This window comes from Enhydra lutris, unplaced genomic scaffold (assembly GCF_002288905.1).
Source record: "Enhydra lutris kenyoni isolate GAN:26980312 unplaced genomic scaffold, ASM228890v2 scaffoldscaffold4, whole genome shotgun sequence".
Lineage (NCBI taxonomy): Eukaryota > Metazoa > Chordata > Mammalia > Carnivora > Mustelidae > Enhydra > Enhydra lutris.
Window position 1 is genome coordinate 51,781,595 of NW_019154088.1, and position 19,070 is coordinate 51,800,664.

At 44.9% G+C, this 19,070-nt stretch overlaps 1 protein-coding gene across 1 annotated transcript; it reads left to right on the forward strand.

Moving 5' to 3' along the window:
- The first annotated feature begins 916 nt into the window (after positions 1-916).
- LOC111161490 (galectin 3) lies at positions 917-19,070 on the forward strand. The gene is made up of 6 exons (XM_022525189.1): positions 917-987; positions 7,474-7,495; positions 9,209-9,643; positions 12,667-12,755; positions 15,708-15,873; positions 18,771-19,070. Exons 2-6 carry the CDS (start codon positions 7,478-7,480, stop codon positions 18,924-18,926), a joined length of 864 nt encoding a protein of 287 aa, XP_022380897.1. The 5' UTR covers positions 917-987; positions 7,474-7,477; the 3' UTR covers positions 18,927-19,070.

Here is a 19,070-nt window from a genome sequence, read left to right on the forward strand (position 1 = left end):
TGAGATCATGACCTGAGCTGAAGGCAGAGGCTTAACCCACTGAGCCACCCAGGTGCCCCTGTTATAAGAACCTTTTTTAGAGTGGTAGCTTTATCCTATTCCTGCCTTTACCAAAGCCACTTTTGTGTTTAACTGTTCCTTCCTTCATCCGGACTCTCCCCAGTCTTTGAGAAAACAACTAGGCTTTCTAGGAAAGGATTCATTATTTCGTTCATTCTTTCACGAAACAAATCTTTCCCGAGAACTTACTACACACCCAACGCTAGGTAAGATGCTGAGGACGCACTGCGGAGCAGACAGACAAGAACAATTTGGGGCTCTCGGTGTGAGGTGGGTCCCCACATCGCAGTTCAGAAAGGCAATGAATGCAAGGTCAAGAGCAGGGCGGCATCTGTGTCACCCAGCACCTCCGAAAACTTGGCAGGGCCCTCCCAGTGACACAGTCACTGTCACTTCTTGGTAAGGCTTTGATACAGAGAGAGGATGTAGGTAAAATAAATGCAGAAAGGAGGAGAATGTCTGCAATTCAGGCAGAAAATAAGCAAACTCGGTTAAAACAAACAAGCCAGCCAGCCAGCCAAACTCTTGAAAGAAGCACACTCTGAAAGCTTCGCAGACGCTCCCCATCCCGGTCTGAGGAGTCACCAGGTGAATCCGGAGAGGGCGGTGGACGTGGCCCCACTCCAGGTGGCGGCTGGCCGCAGGACACCCTCCGCAGGCTGCGGGGCTGGGGGGCCGCCCCCGAGCGTCCCCCCGGCCGCTCTCCAGACCCGGAGCTTCCCCGCTGCGCCTAGAACGGCGTCGCCTGGTGCGCGGTGGGGCGGGGACGCCGGGGCAAGGCCGGGCTGGGCGGGAGCGGCTGCCCCGCCTCGGGAGAGGCGGGCCGGGTCGAGCCTATTTGAGGCGCGGAGCCACCGCCGGGTCTGGGATCGCAGCACCTCACCAGAAGCCGCCCCCGCAGCAAGCGAGCGAGCGCCGAGGCGTCGGGTGAGTGGCGGGCGCGCGGGTCGCGGAGGGAGCTTGCGGGCCGCCGGGTCGCGGCGAGGTGGAAGCCCGCGCGGGGGCGGAGAGACTAGGGGTCGCGTGCGGAGCCGGGGGCGCGGTCCTGGGCAAGGGTCCGTAGCCTTGACCCCCCAGAGGGCGCAGTGTGAGACTCAGGGAAAGTTAGTCGCGCTTTCCCGAGACTCACGCACTCTTCGTGGGGCGGACGGAGAGCGGCGCGGGGCACCCTCCGCGGCGACCGGCGGCCTCGGCCACGGCGTCCAGCCCTCGAGCGGGGTGGGGGCGGGGAGACGCACGCTCCGCCAGCCCCGCGGTCCGCCCCTGTTTGGGATTAGGAAACGGGTCCTCCTTTCCTGGACGCGGGGGGCTGCCCAGGGACTCTGGAGGTGGCTCCTGCGCCCCTTGACTGAGCTGCACGGCCGCTGCATCCGGCTGCGGGGGGCGCAGGAGCTCTTCTACGAGGCCCTGCGGGGCAGGGGCTGCCGCCGCTCTCTGGGTGCTGATCCCACAGAAAATGGTGATGCCCCAGGGCCTGAGTGGGCATGTGTCTGGTTTGGCGAGCAGTGCACATCCTAAGCTTTTGCAAATCAGTGACTCATCCCTGCCCAGACTGGCTAATTTGGGCATTATTCCAGATCTGTGCTGAGGCCGTGTAGGGTGTGGCAGAATGTTGGTCCGAATGTGCAGAGCCCCAGCGGGGGATGCTAGGAGGTGTCCGCTTTGGGGGATAGGAGCTGAACGCCAAAGAGTCAGGGACACATAGGGTGAGGCTGTGACTTCGGCTTCAGGCTCTCCACTGCAAGTTACTGATTCCTATTCCAGATACTGTGGAATCTTTGTAAAGTGACTCCCGGGAGTTGGGTTGCTGGACAGTGAAGATCGTTGAACCACAGTGACCCAATCTGTTTCTGGGATCCTAGGAAAGGAATGGAAGACATCTCATGTGTGATTGTTGGAAGATGGGAACTGCTTCCTAACTTCATAACATTTGGGGGTTACACTTAGAATCAGCACCTACTCCATGTTCTGGGGTAAAGTTTGATGATGGTCTTAGAATGTTTTGAGCTTCAATGTGCTAGAAGGATGCCTCACCAGGTACTTAAGTAGCAGAAGAGGGGAAACACTGCCTGAGAGATTGACCACCAAAGCTAGTTTTTTGCAGGGGTCCTTAATCAGTGATGTTTCTCTATGCTACAAAAATGCATCAGTGCTTTACTATAAAGATTTCACGTATTGCTAGTGAGTCAAAAGGCCAGGGTTGGCCTCCCCTATAGTTTAGGTACCTACTTGCCAGGAACCTCATCCGCCAGACTCTGCATCTTAACTGTAGCAGAGACCTACGTTCATGTATTATAACCTGAACATCTCATGTTGTCCCTAAATACAGTTGGCCTGTAAGTGTAATGTATCTGAGGCTCATGGTTAACTGATCTAAAATATAGCCTCCCTTTCCTGTGATGGTTTGGGAAACAGGCTCCTGCTGAGGACAGCTGGGCATTTGGTGTCTAGTGCCTGAACTGGTTCTTCTGATTAAATTCGGAGTGGTAAGCCTGCCAGAGAAGGGCCTGTTGTAAACTTCCAATTTGCTGCTGACTAAGTATCACGTGTTCGCTCTTGACTGAGCTTTTCCATAGCGGGAAAACGATCAGTAACTGAGAGGCACAAAGTAACTTTACCTTCCTTGATGCTGAGGAACTACGATAAGAAGGAAATCCTAGTAAAGGACCCGTTTCCTTTATTCCAACTCAGCATCACAGAATTTGGCTCTGGAAAGAAGACTTGTTTCAGCAAGGGCAGGAAGTAGACCGGCTCTCCTGGGTTCTTTGCAGAGGAGTGTGGGAAGTGCCTTGGGTTCTGAGGAAATGCATTTATGATCTACTCCTCTTTCAGCTTGTATAGAGGTCAGGGCCCTTTGTGAGCAGAAATTACAGAAGTGCTCCCAGGAACCCCAACTACTGGACTAATTGCTAGGTGGACCAGAATAGCACAGTACAGTAGATAGCCACTCTTTATTAGAGGGAAAACTACAATTAACAGCTAATTAAAAAGGTCTACATTCTGACTCACGTTTAAATTCTTTATTCCAAAGCAACACTGAATTACTTCTTACAGGTTTTTCCAAATGTGAAGACTCAGGTAGTATTTCCTCAATTTTTTGTTTTGCTTTAATATAGTGTTTCTTTTCTGGTGTTTCTAAATTCTCTGATTCTGGGAATGGCAGGATGGCGTTCACATATCTGTAGTATCTGTAGGGTGAGAAGGTTTTTTTTACATTTGATTGTGTCTCTAAATAAACTGTTCATCTAAAAGGAAAGAAAAAAAGAGAGAGAGAAAGAAAGAGAGAGAGAGAGAAAGAAGAAGGGAGGGAGGGAGAGAGGGAAATTTTCCAGGCAAGGAAGAAAGATATTTATCCAAACAGATTTTTTTTTTTTTAAAGTTCTAAGGTTGCTAACCTTGATTTCAAAAAAGTATCGGTTATAATCTTTTCTCGAAAAAGAGAACTGATGTTTAAGAATGAACATATCAAAATAGTGCGTACCTAATTTTTGGAGAAGTACACTTTATTGGTTTAAATGTGGTTATAATTAGCAAAGTGACTGTGTAAAATGGCATCTTTGTATTCAATACTGTGTGTATTGAAGCTTACTGAATGAGTCAGCAAGTTAGTTTTCTGACAAAAACATCTCTTTTTTTAATTTGTTTACAATTTCAACATGTTATGTAGTTCTGAATGAATAAGTCAGAGGATTAATTTCTGAGTGAAGAAATTAAAACTTTTAAAGGACTGTACTTTAAGATTTCAAAGAGTGAGGTTTTACATTTAGTGTAAAATGAGTCTGTGTCAAGAGTGAGGATGCTTGGACCCTGGTTGTTGACTTGCCAAGAACAGAATGACTTTGGGCCACCATATTAGCTCACTGAATCTTAATTTCCTTACCTCTAGAACGGGAATATTAGCTTTCTCCTGAAAATCTCTTAAGATCATTATCAGAAAGAGAATCGGAAAAGTATGGGAAAGTGCTTCATAAATGGAAATGCACCACATTAATGCAGGGTGTCATTATTCTAATGGGCTTGTTTAGTGTGTCACAACGTGATTCAAACTGTCACCTGGGGCTTTATGTGAAACACTGTGGAAAGAAAGTGAAATCTGCTTTGCTTCTCAAATTGTTTTTGTTGGAGCTGAAAATAAGCTGAATATATTTGAGCAGAGACTTGAAGAAGAAATGTTACATTTTGGTGATGCTGTCTTCAGTTTCTAGTTGTAATCAACCTTTAAACACATCTTAGTTTTGTTGGAGTTTTGTTAATAAGACACCTTATTAGGCCCATGGTACAGATTTAGCTAACTACTGAAACTACCTTTTTAGTTTTTATTGACCTGTGTATCTACACTTCTGTAGGGATACACACGCCGGTCAGCCTAGACCAGTGTTTCTCAACCAGGCACACTTTTGCCCTCTCCCCCCATCCCCCAGGATGTGTGGCAATGTCTGAAGACATTTTTGGTTGTCAGAGTTGAGAGGTGGGGTATTGTGCTGCTCGAAACTTGGTGTTGTTTTTTTTTTTTTTAAAGATTTTATTTATTTATTTGGCAGAGAGACACAGCGAGAGAGGGAACTCAAGCAGGGGGAGTGGGAGAGGGAGAAGCAGGCTTCCTGCTGAGCAGGGAGCCCCATGCAGGGCTGGATCCCAGCACCCTGGGATCATGACCTGAGCTGAAGGCAGATGCCCAACGACTGCGCCCCCCAGGTGTCTTGTGGATTGAAGCCGTGGGCGCTGCCCTGCACAAAAAGGCTCCAGCTCCCACGAAGGATCCAACCTGAAATGTCAGTGATGCTGAGGCTGGGAAAGAGCCTTTACAGAATAGGAATGTTTAAGACAAAACACTTACAAAGTTATGTCTGGGTCTTTGGTATGTTGTGCAGGACTGGAAGAAGTTTGGGTAATCAAAGGATTTCTGCCCACCGTGAAGTTCAAGATTGTTTCATACTGGCCTCCAAAATGAGAGAGGCTTTGTTTTCTTCAGAAATGCCCTTTCTAGGGGCACCTGGGTGGCTGTTAGTTAAGCTTCTGTCTTAGGCTCAGGTCATGATCCCAGGGTCCCGGGATCACGCCCCTCCTAGGGATCCCTGCTCAGCGGGGAGTCAGCGTCTCCCTCTCCCTCTGCAGCCCCCACTCTTGCTCTCTCTCTATTTCTCAATTGCTCTCTTTCTCAAATAAATAAATAAAAATCTTAAAAAAAAAAAAAAAAAGATCTGGGGCACCTGGTTGGCTCAGTTGGTAGAATGAGTAACTCTCCATCTTGGGGTTGTGAGTTTGAGCCCCACGTGAGGGTGTAGAAATTACTTAAACTTAAGATCTTAAGAAAGAAAGAAAGAAAGAAAGAAAGAAAAATGCTTTCTTTTCCTTTTCTGTAACAGTGCTTCTCTCAAGTTCTTCCTGCCATGGCAGCACACTTTTCTAAGCAGCGGAAGACTTTTGGGGAAGGAAGCAGAAGCAGAGGAGCACCTGACTTCTCTTTAAAAGATCATATGCTTGGGGCGCCTGGGTGGCTCAGTGGGTTGAGCCTCTGCCTTCGGCTCAGGTCATGATCTCGGGGTCCTGGGATCAAGCCCCGCATCGGGCTCTCTGCTTGGCAGGGAGCCCGCTTTCCTCTCTCTCTCTGCCTGCCTCTCTGCCTACTTGTGATCTCTATCTCTCTGTTAAATAAATAAATAAATACATCTTTAAAAAAAAAAAAAAAAAAAGATCACATGCTCTAGGAGACCCAGGAATGGAAGCCCTGGGAAAGTCCCAGTCAAATTGCCAGCAGTTTCCCACGCTGGAAGATGGATGTGGTGATACCCTAAACTTCCAGATATGTTTGAGAATACCCAGATTTAAAAAAGAGATGTGCAAAAAACCAAAACAAAATACCCTTAACACAAGGTAATATTTAACTGTGGTATAAATAACAGCAGAGTATGATAAAGTCTGATATGTAAAAATGGAGGACTTTAAGTCCTAAGAGGAGTTCTGCCTATTTTTTTTTTTTTACCGAAAAGTTTAATATTTTAGATTTTTAGGACCTATCAATTAGGATCCCTTGGAGCTAATATCATTTCTTAAAATAATTAAGTAAATATCATAAGTGGGCAACTCAAGGGAAAAGAGATTCTGATTATTTAAGATCCAGGTCACTGGCTATAGGACAAGTGATCATGAACCAAGAAAACTCACCCAGGCCTCAAGAGTCCAAAGCTGCCCTCCTCCCTCACTGCCAGAGCATGTGCAGTGGGAACAGGTGTAAAACAGCTTAAATGGTTGAAGACTTGGCATAGGGAGAGGAGCAGGAGAAAGCAGGAATGACGTGTCAAGGCTACCCCTTGAGTCAGCTTTGGGCAAACCAACTCTGTTTGGTAGCATCCTACCCAAAAGTATTTTCCTCCGCATTGCCTGACTCCTCTCCTCTCCTCTGCTCTCCTCTCCTCTCTTTTCTCTTTCCCTTTCACCTTTCTCCTTTCCTTTCCTCCTCTCCTCTCCTCTCCCTCCCCTCTCCTCCCCTTTCCTCTTCTCTTCTTTTCTTTTTTCTTTAGTTTGTTAGACTGTCAGAGTTTTGTTTGGAGGAACAAATATCTTTTAAAAAAGAAAAATGGAGCTTCTTGTACCTGCCTTTCTTCTTTATTGCTCCACACCTGGATCTCACCTCTCCTTTAAGGCTTAGCTCAAACACCACCACCTCTTCCCCTCTTAGAAGTAATAGTTCTAGTTGTGACTTCCTGTTTCACAGTCTGGCACACAGTGTCGATCTCTTGTGATCCCTACTGGTATGTGAGCCCTTTGAGCGTACAGATCCCGGCCTATCCATCTTCCAACCCAGGTGAGAGCCCATAGAGTGCCTGGCCCAGAGCAGCAATGGAATAAGTAATTGGCAGCAAATACATCTAGGGACATTGGTTTTCAAATCTCTGTAGGAATCAATCAACTCTGCTTTCCTGCTAAAACCCGGAAGAGGGCATGGGGGTTGATCTTGTGAACAGGAGGGGAGGGGCGTGATAGGAAGAGCTTTTAAGAGGTGGTGGAAAAGGCGCCCAGGAGGGAAGGTGAGGAGGACCACAGATGAACCAGGACTGTTTGTGTTTTTACCAAGGAAAGGGGCAGAATATTGTCCTCCTTGTTCTTCTCTCTCCTGGGTTGTGTGGCTTGTTACTTCCAGGATTCAGAACACAAGCTAGTATGATTAGAGGTTAAAATTAGGAGTGAAGTTGGGCTTGGTGATGTAGCTGGAGTGCATCCCTGCTAGAGTTTCCTTTGTGGTTCCACACTCCTGATTGAGGTATATTTGGGGAATAGACTGGCTTGGTTAGAAGAATGCCTGTAGATCATCTAGAACTGCCCAATGAACTATTTATGATGTTATCTTTATATGGAAACTGGTGAAATCTTCTAAGATCAAATGATAACCTATCTTTTTTCCCCCCCTTTCAGGAAAATGGCAGACAGTTTTTCAGTAAGTGTTTTATGTCTGTTTTCTTACCATAATATACATTCCATGGAGGTTGGGGGCTTTCTTCTTTGCCACCAGACATCCCCTTACCGCCAGATATCCCCTTCTAATTCTCTCACCCTGCAGCTTCCTCTGGCCATAACTGACCAATGAGGACTTGTTAGCTGACGTCTTGTTTTTCTAGCAGCAGGTTCAGGGAGAGAGCCAAGCAGATAGAGGCCTGGGACTCACTAACAGTAAGCCTGGGACAGAGACAGGGGGATTCCATGGTCAGGAGCTGAGAAATAATACGAGCAAAGGGAATCCTGGTGCTGTCTGAGCATCCTGATTTCTGGATTGTTGTTCTCATGTCAGTTAGAGAGGATGTGCTTTTACACAGGGGAAGGCTAGTTCCTGACTTCGGCAAATTGTGAAAGGCAACCCTCCCTGATCTGAGATGATGGGAAGCAAGAATAAAGGGAGGCAGGGGATGCAGCAGCTGTCCAGACACCCCATGAGGCAGAAAGGAGCAGGGAGCTACCTTGGCGTCTCCCTTCTTCCCACTCTTTAATCTCCTGCCAAAGCTGCCCCTTAGCCAGACTCATCTGGAAGCCTGGAAACCACCGTCTGCAGGGGTTAGAGGCCCTGTGATCAGCACAAGGCAAGGAGAAGGAGGGATTTGACAGTACATTGCCATCTTGGGAATATGGCAGAACTGACTCTTCGCTGTCAAACACGGAGCTCCTGGAACTATGGGAACTCAGGCCCATCACCCTGACCACCTACTGTAGGGTATTTTTCATCTGAACCATGTAGTTGCTCGACTGTGATGAGCCATGATCAAAAAAACACAGATAAGACAAGTACAGGCCTATATCAGAAACCACGGTGCTTGGCCGTGTACCTGATGTGGCTGCCGGGGACAGGCTTGTGGTTCTGCTAGAGATTAGAAATGGGGCGGGAAGCCCTTTGGGAGCCACTAAGAAGGGGACTACACCTTCCAGAAATCCTTTTCTGGAACGGTCTTGTGAAACCAGGATGGAGATTTCTTAAGTCATCCTTGTTCTTTGCAAGGAAAAGTCAATGCCATTGGATAGTCATATTAACTTTACTGTGTAGTTAATATATTGACCCTATATAGCCCAGAAAAAAATAGCAATCATTAGAATTATAATCCATCAAAGAAGTGCATTCTTTATGGGAAAACAATTCATGTTGAGAACTGTGAATTGCTTTGCTTTCCATTTTCTATATGGCTCTCTTCCTATACAGGCAGTAATCAATCTGGAATCCCACTTAATTAATGACATGATCTGGCCTTTTAAGAAAAACTTTGAAATTTTACAATAGTTTTAGATTTACAGAAAAATTACAAAGATAGTATGAAGAGTTCCCGTATACCCTACGCCCACTTTCTTCTATTATTAATGTCTTACATTAGCATGATACATTTGTTACCATTAATAAACCAGTACTGATACATTACTACTACTAAAAAAAAGAACTATTACTACTAAAAAAAAGAATAAAATGATGAAGCATATATAATCCCAAAGTCTAATTTTAGTCTTAGAAACTGTGAACTATTTAATAGGTGGAAAATTTTTATTGATATGAATTTCATACCCTTACCATATATATCACTCTACTTCTTAGATATCACATATTCCTATTTTCCTGAAAATTCTGTTTTCGTAAGTGTATTCATCCTGTAATTGTTGATGTCTTTCTTTCTAGCTTAATGATGCTTTATCTGGGTCTGGAAACCCAAACCCTCAAGGATGGCCTGGTCAATGGGGAAACCAGCCTGCTGGAGCAGGGGGCTACCCAGGGGCCTCCTATCCTGGTGGCTACCCTGGACAGGCCCCTCCTGGCAGTTATCCTGGACAGGCCCCTCCTGGTGGCTACCCTGGACAGGCCCCTCCAGGAGCCTATCCTGGACAGGCCCCTCCAGGAGCCTATCCTGGGCAGGCCCCTCCTGGCGGCTATCCTGGACAGGCACCTCCAGGAGCCTACCCTGGCCCAACAGCTCCTGCTTATCCTGGACCACCTGCACCAGGACCCCACCCTGGGCAACCGAGTGGGCCTGGGGCCTACCCGCCTCCTGGACAGCCAAGTGCTCCTGGAGCCCAGCCCGCTGCTGGCGCCTTTGGCATCCCTGCTGGACCACTGGTAAGATGGAACTAGACACTTCATAGACTTTACTGTGATCAGGACAAAGCTAATGAAGAACCAGCACAGTGTTGTCTGGAGCGCTGGTGCCATTACTTTGCTGTGCTTTGGTTGGGAGCTGGCTCTGGGCACCAACCTGCATAGGGCTTCAGAGAGACCTGAAGCTTTAAACTCGCAGGTTAGAGCCCCTCTTCCAGGACCAGCCAAGGTGTATGTCAGCCCAATAGAAAAAAATCATTGTATTGAGTTTAGGATGTGTACTGTTAGTATAAAGAGAAGTCAATGTGTCTTTTGAAGACATCTCTGTAAAGCAGCCTTAATATAAATGAAGTTAAGATTGTAGAAATGGGGGAACAGTTTGGTTACTATTATTAATAAACACTGAGTACATAGTTTATGCCAGCCGTGTGCTTCTACGTGGATGATTTCATTTACCCCTATATCTGCCCCATAAGATGCTGTTACTGTCCCTACTCTACACACGAGGAAAGGGGACAGTAGAGAGTTATACAGCTTGTCTGGGGTCACAGAGGGAACGTGTAGGGAAACCAAGGTAATGTGGTTTTGAAAAACCTTCTAAAGATAATTTTGTGATCTAAGGATTGAATTTTCATTTAGATTAAAACCCACTTTAGTAAGTGAATTCTAAGTGTATAGACCTAACCCTGTGGTGACTCTAGACACATCTCAGACACCAATCCTTCTCTTCCAGATGTTTAGTCTAGTCAGGAGATAATATACAGATGTGGGGAAAGCGTTCAGTAGCCGCATGGGATCAGACCCTTCCAGGAGCCTATGGACGTTGGCACAGGAGGTGTCTGACTTGCTTTTAGGTCAGCTTGGAAGAGAGTGCAGAGAAGGTGCCGGAAGCATGGGCAGCATTGGTCAGGCAGTAGTCGACCACAGTTAGTCATTTGTAGACAGATGGGGACGTGGAGGTTGTGGCAAGGGAGAGGCAGATGTGAGAGAGGTTGCAGAGGAAGAACCCCAGGAACTCGTGGTTACGTCTCAGTCAGGGATGATGGGGTTTTCAAGGCTCGACAATTAGAGAACCAGCCACGGGTCAGCCCAGACCAGGAACTCAGGAAGGAGACCTGATGTGTGGGGTTTGGGGGTGGGGGTGAGGAAGAAGAGACAATTCCAGTTCACACCTGTTGGATTTGAGGCATCTGTGGGAAATTCAGATAGGAGGAGGTATGGGGCCCAAGAGAAAAGACCTGGGTGGTGGTTGCACCCAGGGGGGAAAAGTTATGAAGGGAAGAGAGAAGAGGCCAAAGGGAGTTTTGGGAATATTTACAGCACCCTGCACTAGATGGTTAATGCATTTTTCTGGAAGAATTAGAGAATGTATTAAATGAAAAGTGTTTATTCCACAAATATTTAATATCAGACCCCCCTGTTGATGCCATGTAAGTAGAACTCACAAGAATTCACGAGTCCCCGGATGGGACACAATGCCCACCCTCAGGGAGTAAATGATCGCGATGAGTATGTTACGTGATCAGGCTCTTAAGAGTGGCACAAAGTCATAAAACTAAAACTGACATAGATATAATTATCTCAATAAAAATAATCTTAAAAAAAGAAGAGTAGCACAAAAATGTTAATTTTCTTGATTGCAAGATTTAGTTTAAGCCTTTCCGAAAAATAGTCCAAGTGGATTAATTATAGATTGGGATGTCCTTAGTAATGAGAGATACAGTGCTCCAAAAGGGAATATGGTGTGTCTTTGGCACCAATTAACTGATGGCTTTATTCTTTTTTTTTTTTTTTAAGATTTTATTTATTTATTTGACAGAGATCACAAGTAGGCAGAGAGGCAGGCAGAGAGAGAGGGGAGAAGCAGGCTCCCTGCTGAGCAGAGAGCCCGATGCGGGGCTCGATCCCAGGACCCTGGGATCATGACCTGAGCCGAAGGCAGAGGCTTTAACCCACTGAGCCACCCAGGCGCCCCTGATGGCTTTATTCTTTAATTTACTTATTTATTTTATCTTTAAGAATTATTTATTTGAGAGAGAGAGAGAGAGAACAGAGGCAGGGGGAGGGGCAGAGACAGAGAGAGAAGCAGACTTTTTGCTGAGCAGGGAGCCTGATGTGGGACTGGATCCCAGGACCCCAAGATGATGACCTGAGCTGAAGACAGATGCTTAACCAACTGAGCCACCCAGGCATCACCCCACTGCCCTAATGGCTTTATTCTTTTTTTTCTTTTTTAAGGATTTCATTTATTTATTTGACAGACAGAGATTACAAGTAGACAGAGGCAGACAGAGAGAGGAAGGGAAGCAGGCTCCCCACTGAGCAGAGAGCCCAATGCGGGGCTCGATCCCAGGACCCTGGGATCATGACCTGAGCTGAAGGCAGAGGCTTTAACCCACTGAGCCACCCAGGCGCCCCTCTTTTTTTTTTTTTTTTAAGATTTTATTTATTTATTTGACGGAGAGGGAGACACCAAGAGAGGAAATACAAGCAGGGGGTGTGGGAGAGGGAGATGCAGGCTTCCCGCTGAGCAGGGAACCCAATGTGGGGCTTGATTCCAGAACCCTGGGATCATGACCTGAGTCGAAGACAGACCCTTAACGACTGAGCCACCCAGGCACCCCTGGATGGCTTTATTCTGTTTTTTTTTTCCCCCCCAAGATTTTATTTATTTATTTGATACAGAGAGAGAGATCACAAATAGGCAGAGAGACGGGCAGAGAGAGAGGGAGAAACGAGCTCCCTGCTAAGCAGGGGGTTTGATCCAACATGGGGTTCGATCCTAGGACCCTGAGAACATGACCTGAGCTGAAGCCAGAGGCTTAACCCTCTGAGCCACAAGTGCCCCAGGATGGCTTTATTCTTGAGTGTTACCTGTGCATGTAGGAATTCTTGTCCTTTCAGGCTCGGGGTAGGGTGACCAGAGAGTCTGGAAAAACGGCTTAAATTAGGGTTATGTGCTAGTCACATCAGCAACTTATTTTTCTTTCTTTCCCCGAGAAGACATAACTTTTTATTGATGTTTGCATATTTTTTGTTCCCAGACTGTACCTTATGACCTGCCCTTGCCTAGGGGAGTCATGCCTCGCATGCTGATAACAATTCTCGGCACAACGAAGCCCAATGCAAACAGGTAAGAACAGTATTAGCAACTCTAACGTATTTGTCAATTGTTTTTTGAATAAAGGGTCATCTATTTTGAATTTTAATAAATTTTTAGAACTATGCCTTGAGAATTCTATACCATAGAATGGGATTATCCTATAAATCAGTGTGTGTTCCCACCAAGGGACAAAGTGTCCCTCATTAAATCTTGCTTTTCTCCCAGAACCACAATGAAACATTTCTACTTTTTTTTTTTTTTAAGATTTTATTTATTTATTTGAAAGAGAGAGCATGAGCACAAGTAGGGGGAGAGGCAGCGGGAGAAGGAGAAGCAGGCTTCCTATCGAGAAGGGAGACCTATGTGGGACTCGATCCCAGCACCCTAGGATCATGACCTGATCTGAAGGCAGACTGAGCCACTGAGCCACCCAGGCGCCTTGAAACAGTTCTGCTTTGTGAGGACAAAGAGAAAGAGCAGACGGCCCATACAGAAAAACCTAGGTTCTTCCTGGCAGTGAGAACCTTAGAGTTCAAGGGAAAGACAGCCTTTGAAATGTAATGCTTGGTTGTCCCTCCACCTCTGAGCCGTATCTTGTCTAAAAAACCAGGCATGCCCTTTATATTTAGATGCCCATCAAAAATTAAGGTCAGAAACACCAAGATTGCACTGGACGTCATTTTGAGTTGATCTGAGAGCTTGTACATTGTACCACTCGATTTGCACAGATCACCCTGCAGTGGTGCAGTCACAGTACGTACGGTCTCAGATCTGGTGAGCTTGACTGCCACTTCTGCCTTCCTACTGGGCACATCAGCTGTGTCACAGATTCCTCTGGCGTCAGCCAGGTCTGCGGTTGTTATGTGGTGGGATGGGGGAACGTCGGTCTTCTGGGTAGACACAATTTATGCAAAGATTTGAAAAGATCCTACAAGTTAAAGACTTCCTCAAAAGAAGTCAACCTTTGCCATGGGAACTGGTTGGATGGAGGGGAGCGAGGACGGAGTTAGCCTCTGAGCTAATTTAGGACAATCCATGCTGATTTATGATTGCCTTGTTAGCACCACTGGTTATATTCCATGTAATACATGGAATGTAATATATTCCATGTAATACAAGCAGGTTTGGGATATCCTGAAGACATCCAGTATGCCTGTCCCCAAGGTTAATGGTACCATTAAAGCTCCTGCAGCCATAAAGTAATCTGTGTTTCTGGGGTTTATAGACAGTACACGAAAGGTACCAATTCAAGCTATGCACACAGGTTTCCAAGAATCCATAAACAACCCCCGTGAGTTCTGTCACCTTGCTCCTGGTGGATCAATGGGAAACCCCCTTTTCTTTTACCAGGAAATGGACTCAGCCTCTGACGTAATCATTTTACATCCAGCTAGCCCTTTCAGGCGCACCTCCAGCGAGCCTTCTCTGCTTCTATGCGGTAGCCAGTACCCTAAGCCCCCACTTGGTTCCACACAGCCTCTACAGCTTCTCTAATCACAGTGCTTACCTGCACAATAAAGCTTGTCTCACAGCCAATTATGAAATGTATATATCCCCCGCCTATGTCCATATCCATTTTCCTTCCCAAATAACGCAGAACCCAGCACACCCGATCCTGGGCACCCCACACTCGTAGTTTGTGAATGTCTGCTCTCCTCCCCCAGCCACGGTCACACAGAACCACACTGGTGTGTTTGCCTCATTGAGGGTTTTTGCACTAGAAACTTTAGTTCCAGTAACGCTAGAGGTGTAGACAGAGACTGTGGCGAGTAAAACTCATTTTGGTGGAAATGGTTAAGATGGTAATAAACTGAAAAAATGGTTGCTTGGTTTTGCAAAATCTATGTGAGGAATTACCTGAAAAAAGGAATGCTTAAGGTCTACGGCCATACCACCCTGAACGCACCCGATCTCGTCTGATCTCGGAAGCTAAGCAGGGTCGGGCCTGGTTAGTACTTGGATGGGAAGAATGCTTAAGGCAATAGAGATGGCAAGATCTTCCTTTTCCCTGCAGAGAAAATATAGCCAAATACAAATACAAATGCTATTGCCATCTGACTATATGGGTCAAATACAAATACTATTGCCATCTGACTATATGGATCCTCTCCCTGGGCATTCAGTTACTGGAAGATATAGTTGTGTTTGTATGTGTCTGTTACTGGGTAAATGAAAATGCCCAAGGAATCATTGTTAATAGGTCTAGAGTATAGACCTTGCTTTCAAACAAGAGCCCCAGCTGATTCTGATGTTGGGGCCCCATGGAGCACACTTGGAGAAGCTGAGGGATAGGGTTAATACGTTAACAGTCCGAGGCCTTGTGTTTGCATTAACATCCAAGGAGAAGGAACAAGGTCAAAGAGTTAAGCCAGTTCTTCCATTAATTCCACCTCACATCAGGGAATGTTTATCACATTTATTACCATGACTTTACAACTTAGCAACAGGACACTGTACATGATGTTATCTTCTTCTTGTTATTTTAGGACTAGGTTTTGGTTAACTATAAGGAAGTCAGGTATTTTATGGCTTCTGTTTTACGTGACTGGCTTGCCTTTAGTAGGTATTAAAAGTAACTGGCAGGGCAGGAAAGAGGTAAGCATTATTATTCGCCATGTATAGCATAAAGTGCCCTCAAAGTGGCCCCAGGTTTCTGTAAGGAACCCTTGACCAGTTTTCATAGTAGAGGCAGAAAAGAGGGAATGACAGCTGAATGGAATCATGTTACCAAAGACAAGGAGGCAAAAAAAAAATGGAACATGTAGTGCCTTGCTTATTTTCAGATACTACAAGAATACATCAACTACTAGGCCTCGTATACTTTCCAGGTTGAAGCCATACTCTGGTTTGTTTGCTTCCATTTGAAAATGTTCCTGTATTTATTAAAAAAAATCAGATCTTTAGAAAATTATATGTTCTCCACTTGATACAGATACACGAAGTTGAATCATTTTACTAACTCTGGTCTTTGCTTTAAAACAGATTTGCTTTAGATTTCAAGAGAGGGAATGATGTTGCTTTCCACTTTAACCCACGCTTCAATGAGGACAACAAGAGAGTCATTGTTTGCAATACAAAGCTGGATAACATCTGGGGAAAGGAAGAAAGACAGGCGACTTTCCCATTCGAAAGTGGTAAACCATTCAAAGTAAGTTATTGCTACCATTATATATTGATAATGCATATTTCTCAGGGAAGAATAACTCTACCACCACAAGGTACTTGAAATGAATTTCTCAGCTATTCTGAGACACCTAACTGGCACATCTGCTCCCTATCCCGGGGGATCAGGCTTAACAGGACTGGCCCATTCATTCCCCAGCTCCATTCCTCCCCTTCACCATTGTCCCTGTTATCAAACCTTTGAGTTTAAGCTTTTCTGGAAATGAGAAAAATAGCATCTTTAATAAAGAAGGCAGAAGGGGGCACCTATGTGGATCACTCGGTTAAGTGTATGACTCTTGATGTCAGCTCAGGACTTGATCTCAGGGTCATGAGTTCAAGGCCCATGTTGGGCTCCAAGCTTGGCATGGAGTGTACTTAAAAAAGGAAGAAAAGGGCAGAAGGTCTCAATGGTATAGTTGGGCTGAGACTTAGTACCTTAATACAACATAGTTGGCATGGCAATCAAAGCTAATTTTTTAAAATTCTAAAATTAAGATGTTTTATGAAAAAAAAGTTTATAGATTTTCAAGTTAGAAAGACTTCCATCTTTTCCCATTTCTCCCAACCTCACAAAGTCTGCAACTTGGTTAATATCTTTCTAGTATTTTCTATTACATACAGCACTGTTTGTTTTAAAAACTTATTAAATAATCTCTACCCCTGAACTCATGACCCCAAGATCAAGAGTCACATGCTCTACCAACTGTCCCAACACACTTTTTATTTTTAAGCACTGCTTTAACAAATACTAGGTCCGCAGTGTTGGGTTAGGTTGACAGTAGAGTGGGCATTAAAACTACTAAACTGTGGGGCGCCTGGGTGGCTCTGTGGGTTGGGCCGCTACCTTCGGCTCAAGTCATGATCTCAGGGTCCTGGGATCGAGTCCCGCGTCAGGCTTTCTGCTCAGCAGGGAGCCTGCTTCCCTCTCTCTCTCTGCCTGCCTCTCTGTCTACTTGTGATCTCTGTCAAATAAATAAATAAAATCTTAAAAAAAAAAACACAAAACCAAAAAAAACCCTACTAGACTGTAAGCTCCTCAAGGGCAGAGACTTATAGGGACCAGATTCTATATTTGGTGGACATATTCTCATATTCGAACATTGTTACTTAATAGTATTTCATTATTTAGATAAGTGTCCTATGGATGATAATTTGGAGTATGGAAATATTCCAAACAAATAAAACCTGAAATGTTTATTTTGCTAAAATATTGTAATAATGGTCCTTATAAAGCTTTGCTTCCTAGAACAAGAATTTTATTCCAAGAATGTACATATTTTCTAAAAGATTTTATTTGAGACAGAGAGAGAAGCACAAGAGGCGGGTGGGGGTAGGGGCAGAGGGAGAGGGGGAAGCAGGCTCCCTGCTGAGGAGGCAGCCCGATGCTGGACTCGATCCCAGGACCCTAAGACCATAACCAGAGCTGAAGGCAGACGCCTAACGGACTGAGCCACCCAGGCGCCCCTCAAGAATGTACATATTTAAAATTTAGATAAGATACTGCCAAAGTGCTGTTTTCACAAGGCTGTAAGGATAAACCTGTTCACTACTTAACTTTTGGAAGAGTGTTTCTCCTACTCTGGCCCACACTGGTTATTATCAATCTTAGTAACATTTGCCACTCTATTAGAGAATTCCTTCTTTGGTATTCTGTTTTCATTTTATTTACTGAAGTACAGTCGACACAGGATGTTACATTAGTTTCAAGTGTACAACAGTGACCATCATCTCTGTTACGCTATGCTTACATCTGTCACTATCCAGCATTATTACAATACCACTGACTGTATTCCCTATGCTATACCTTTTACCCCATGACTTATTCGTCCCATAACTGGAAGCCTATACCTCCCACTCTCCTCCAACCATTTTGTCCATCCCTGTACCCTGCCCCTTCCCTCTGGCAACCATCAGTTTGTTCTTTGTATTTATGGGTCTGTTTCTGCTTTTTGTTCATTTGTTTCTTCCTTTGAATTTTTGGTTTCCACATGTAAGTGAAATCATGGAATTTGTCTTTCTCTTTCTGACTTACTTCATTTAGCATAATATTCTGTAGGTCTATCCATGTTGTTGCAAGTGGGAAGATTCCATTTTTTATGGCTGAGTAATATTCCATTGCACATATATATGGTATATGTATGGATACCACATCTTCTTTACCCATTCATCATATATGGGTCCACACTTGCATGGCTTCCATATCTTGGTTATTATAAATAATGCTGCAGTAAACATAGGGGTGCATATATCTTCTCAAACTAGTGTTTTCATTCTCTTTGGGTACATACCCAGTACTGGAATTACTGGATCATGTAGTATTTCTAGCTTTAATGTTTTGAGGAACCTCCATACTGTTTTCCAAAGTGGTTGCACCAATTTACATTCCCAAGAGTGCATGAATGTTCCTTTCTCTCCACATCTTCACCAGTACTTGATATGGTTATATTTTTACTTTTAGGGGTTAGCCATACAAAAACTTTGTTTTTGTGGAGACACATTATTCATCTTTACTTTTATAGCTTCAACTTATCTTTATTTATTTTTTAAAAAATATTTTATTTATTTATTTAACAGAGAGAGAGACAGAGAGACAGAGATCACAAATAGGCAGAGAGGCAGGCAGAGAGAGGGGGAAGCAGGCTCCCTGCTGAGCAGAGAGCCGGATGTGGGGTCGATCCCAGGACCCTGAGATCATGGCCTGAGCTGAAGGCAGATGCTTAACCGAGTAAGCCACACAGGCGCCCCCCAGGGTTCCTTTCTTGGACTTTAGTCAGTTCCACGCATGATTATAAAGATGAAATGTGGGACATTCTCAGCTCAGGCCAGATTGGTTTTGAAATTAAGAGCATTTCTAACAGTTTTGTTTATGTGCTATTTCAGATACAAGTGCTGGTTGAATCTGACCACTTCAAGGTTGCGGTCAATGATGCTCACTTGTTGCAGTACAATCATCGGATGAAAAATCTCCAGGAAATCAGCAAGCTGGGAATTTCTGGTGACATAGATCTCACCAGTGCTTCACACGTTATGATATAATTTTAAAGGGGAAGATTTAAAAAAAATGAAATTGAATATAAACGCTTACACATTGAAACTTCATGTTTCCTGATTGAAAAATTTCACTTTTATTCATCACTGTCCTTCTTGTAAATCTTCGATTTAATAAACATTCTAAGAGTT

What these genes read in the sequence shown, in the direction of transcription:
- LOC111161490 (XM_022525189.1), top strand. An exon ending in GCATCCCTGCTGGACCACTG is followed by an intron (nt 9,644 to 12,666) that starts GTAAGATGGAAC and finishes TTTTGTTCCCAG; the next exon opens with ACTGTACCTTATGACCTGCC. An exon ending in ACGAAGCCCAATGCAAACAG is followed by an intron (nt 12,756 to 15,707) that starts GTAAGAACAGTA and finishes GCTTTAAAACAG; the next exon opens with ATTTGCTTTAGATTTCAAGA.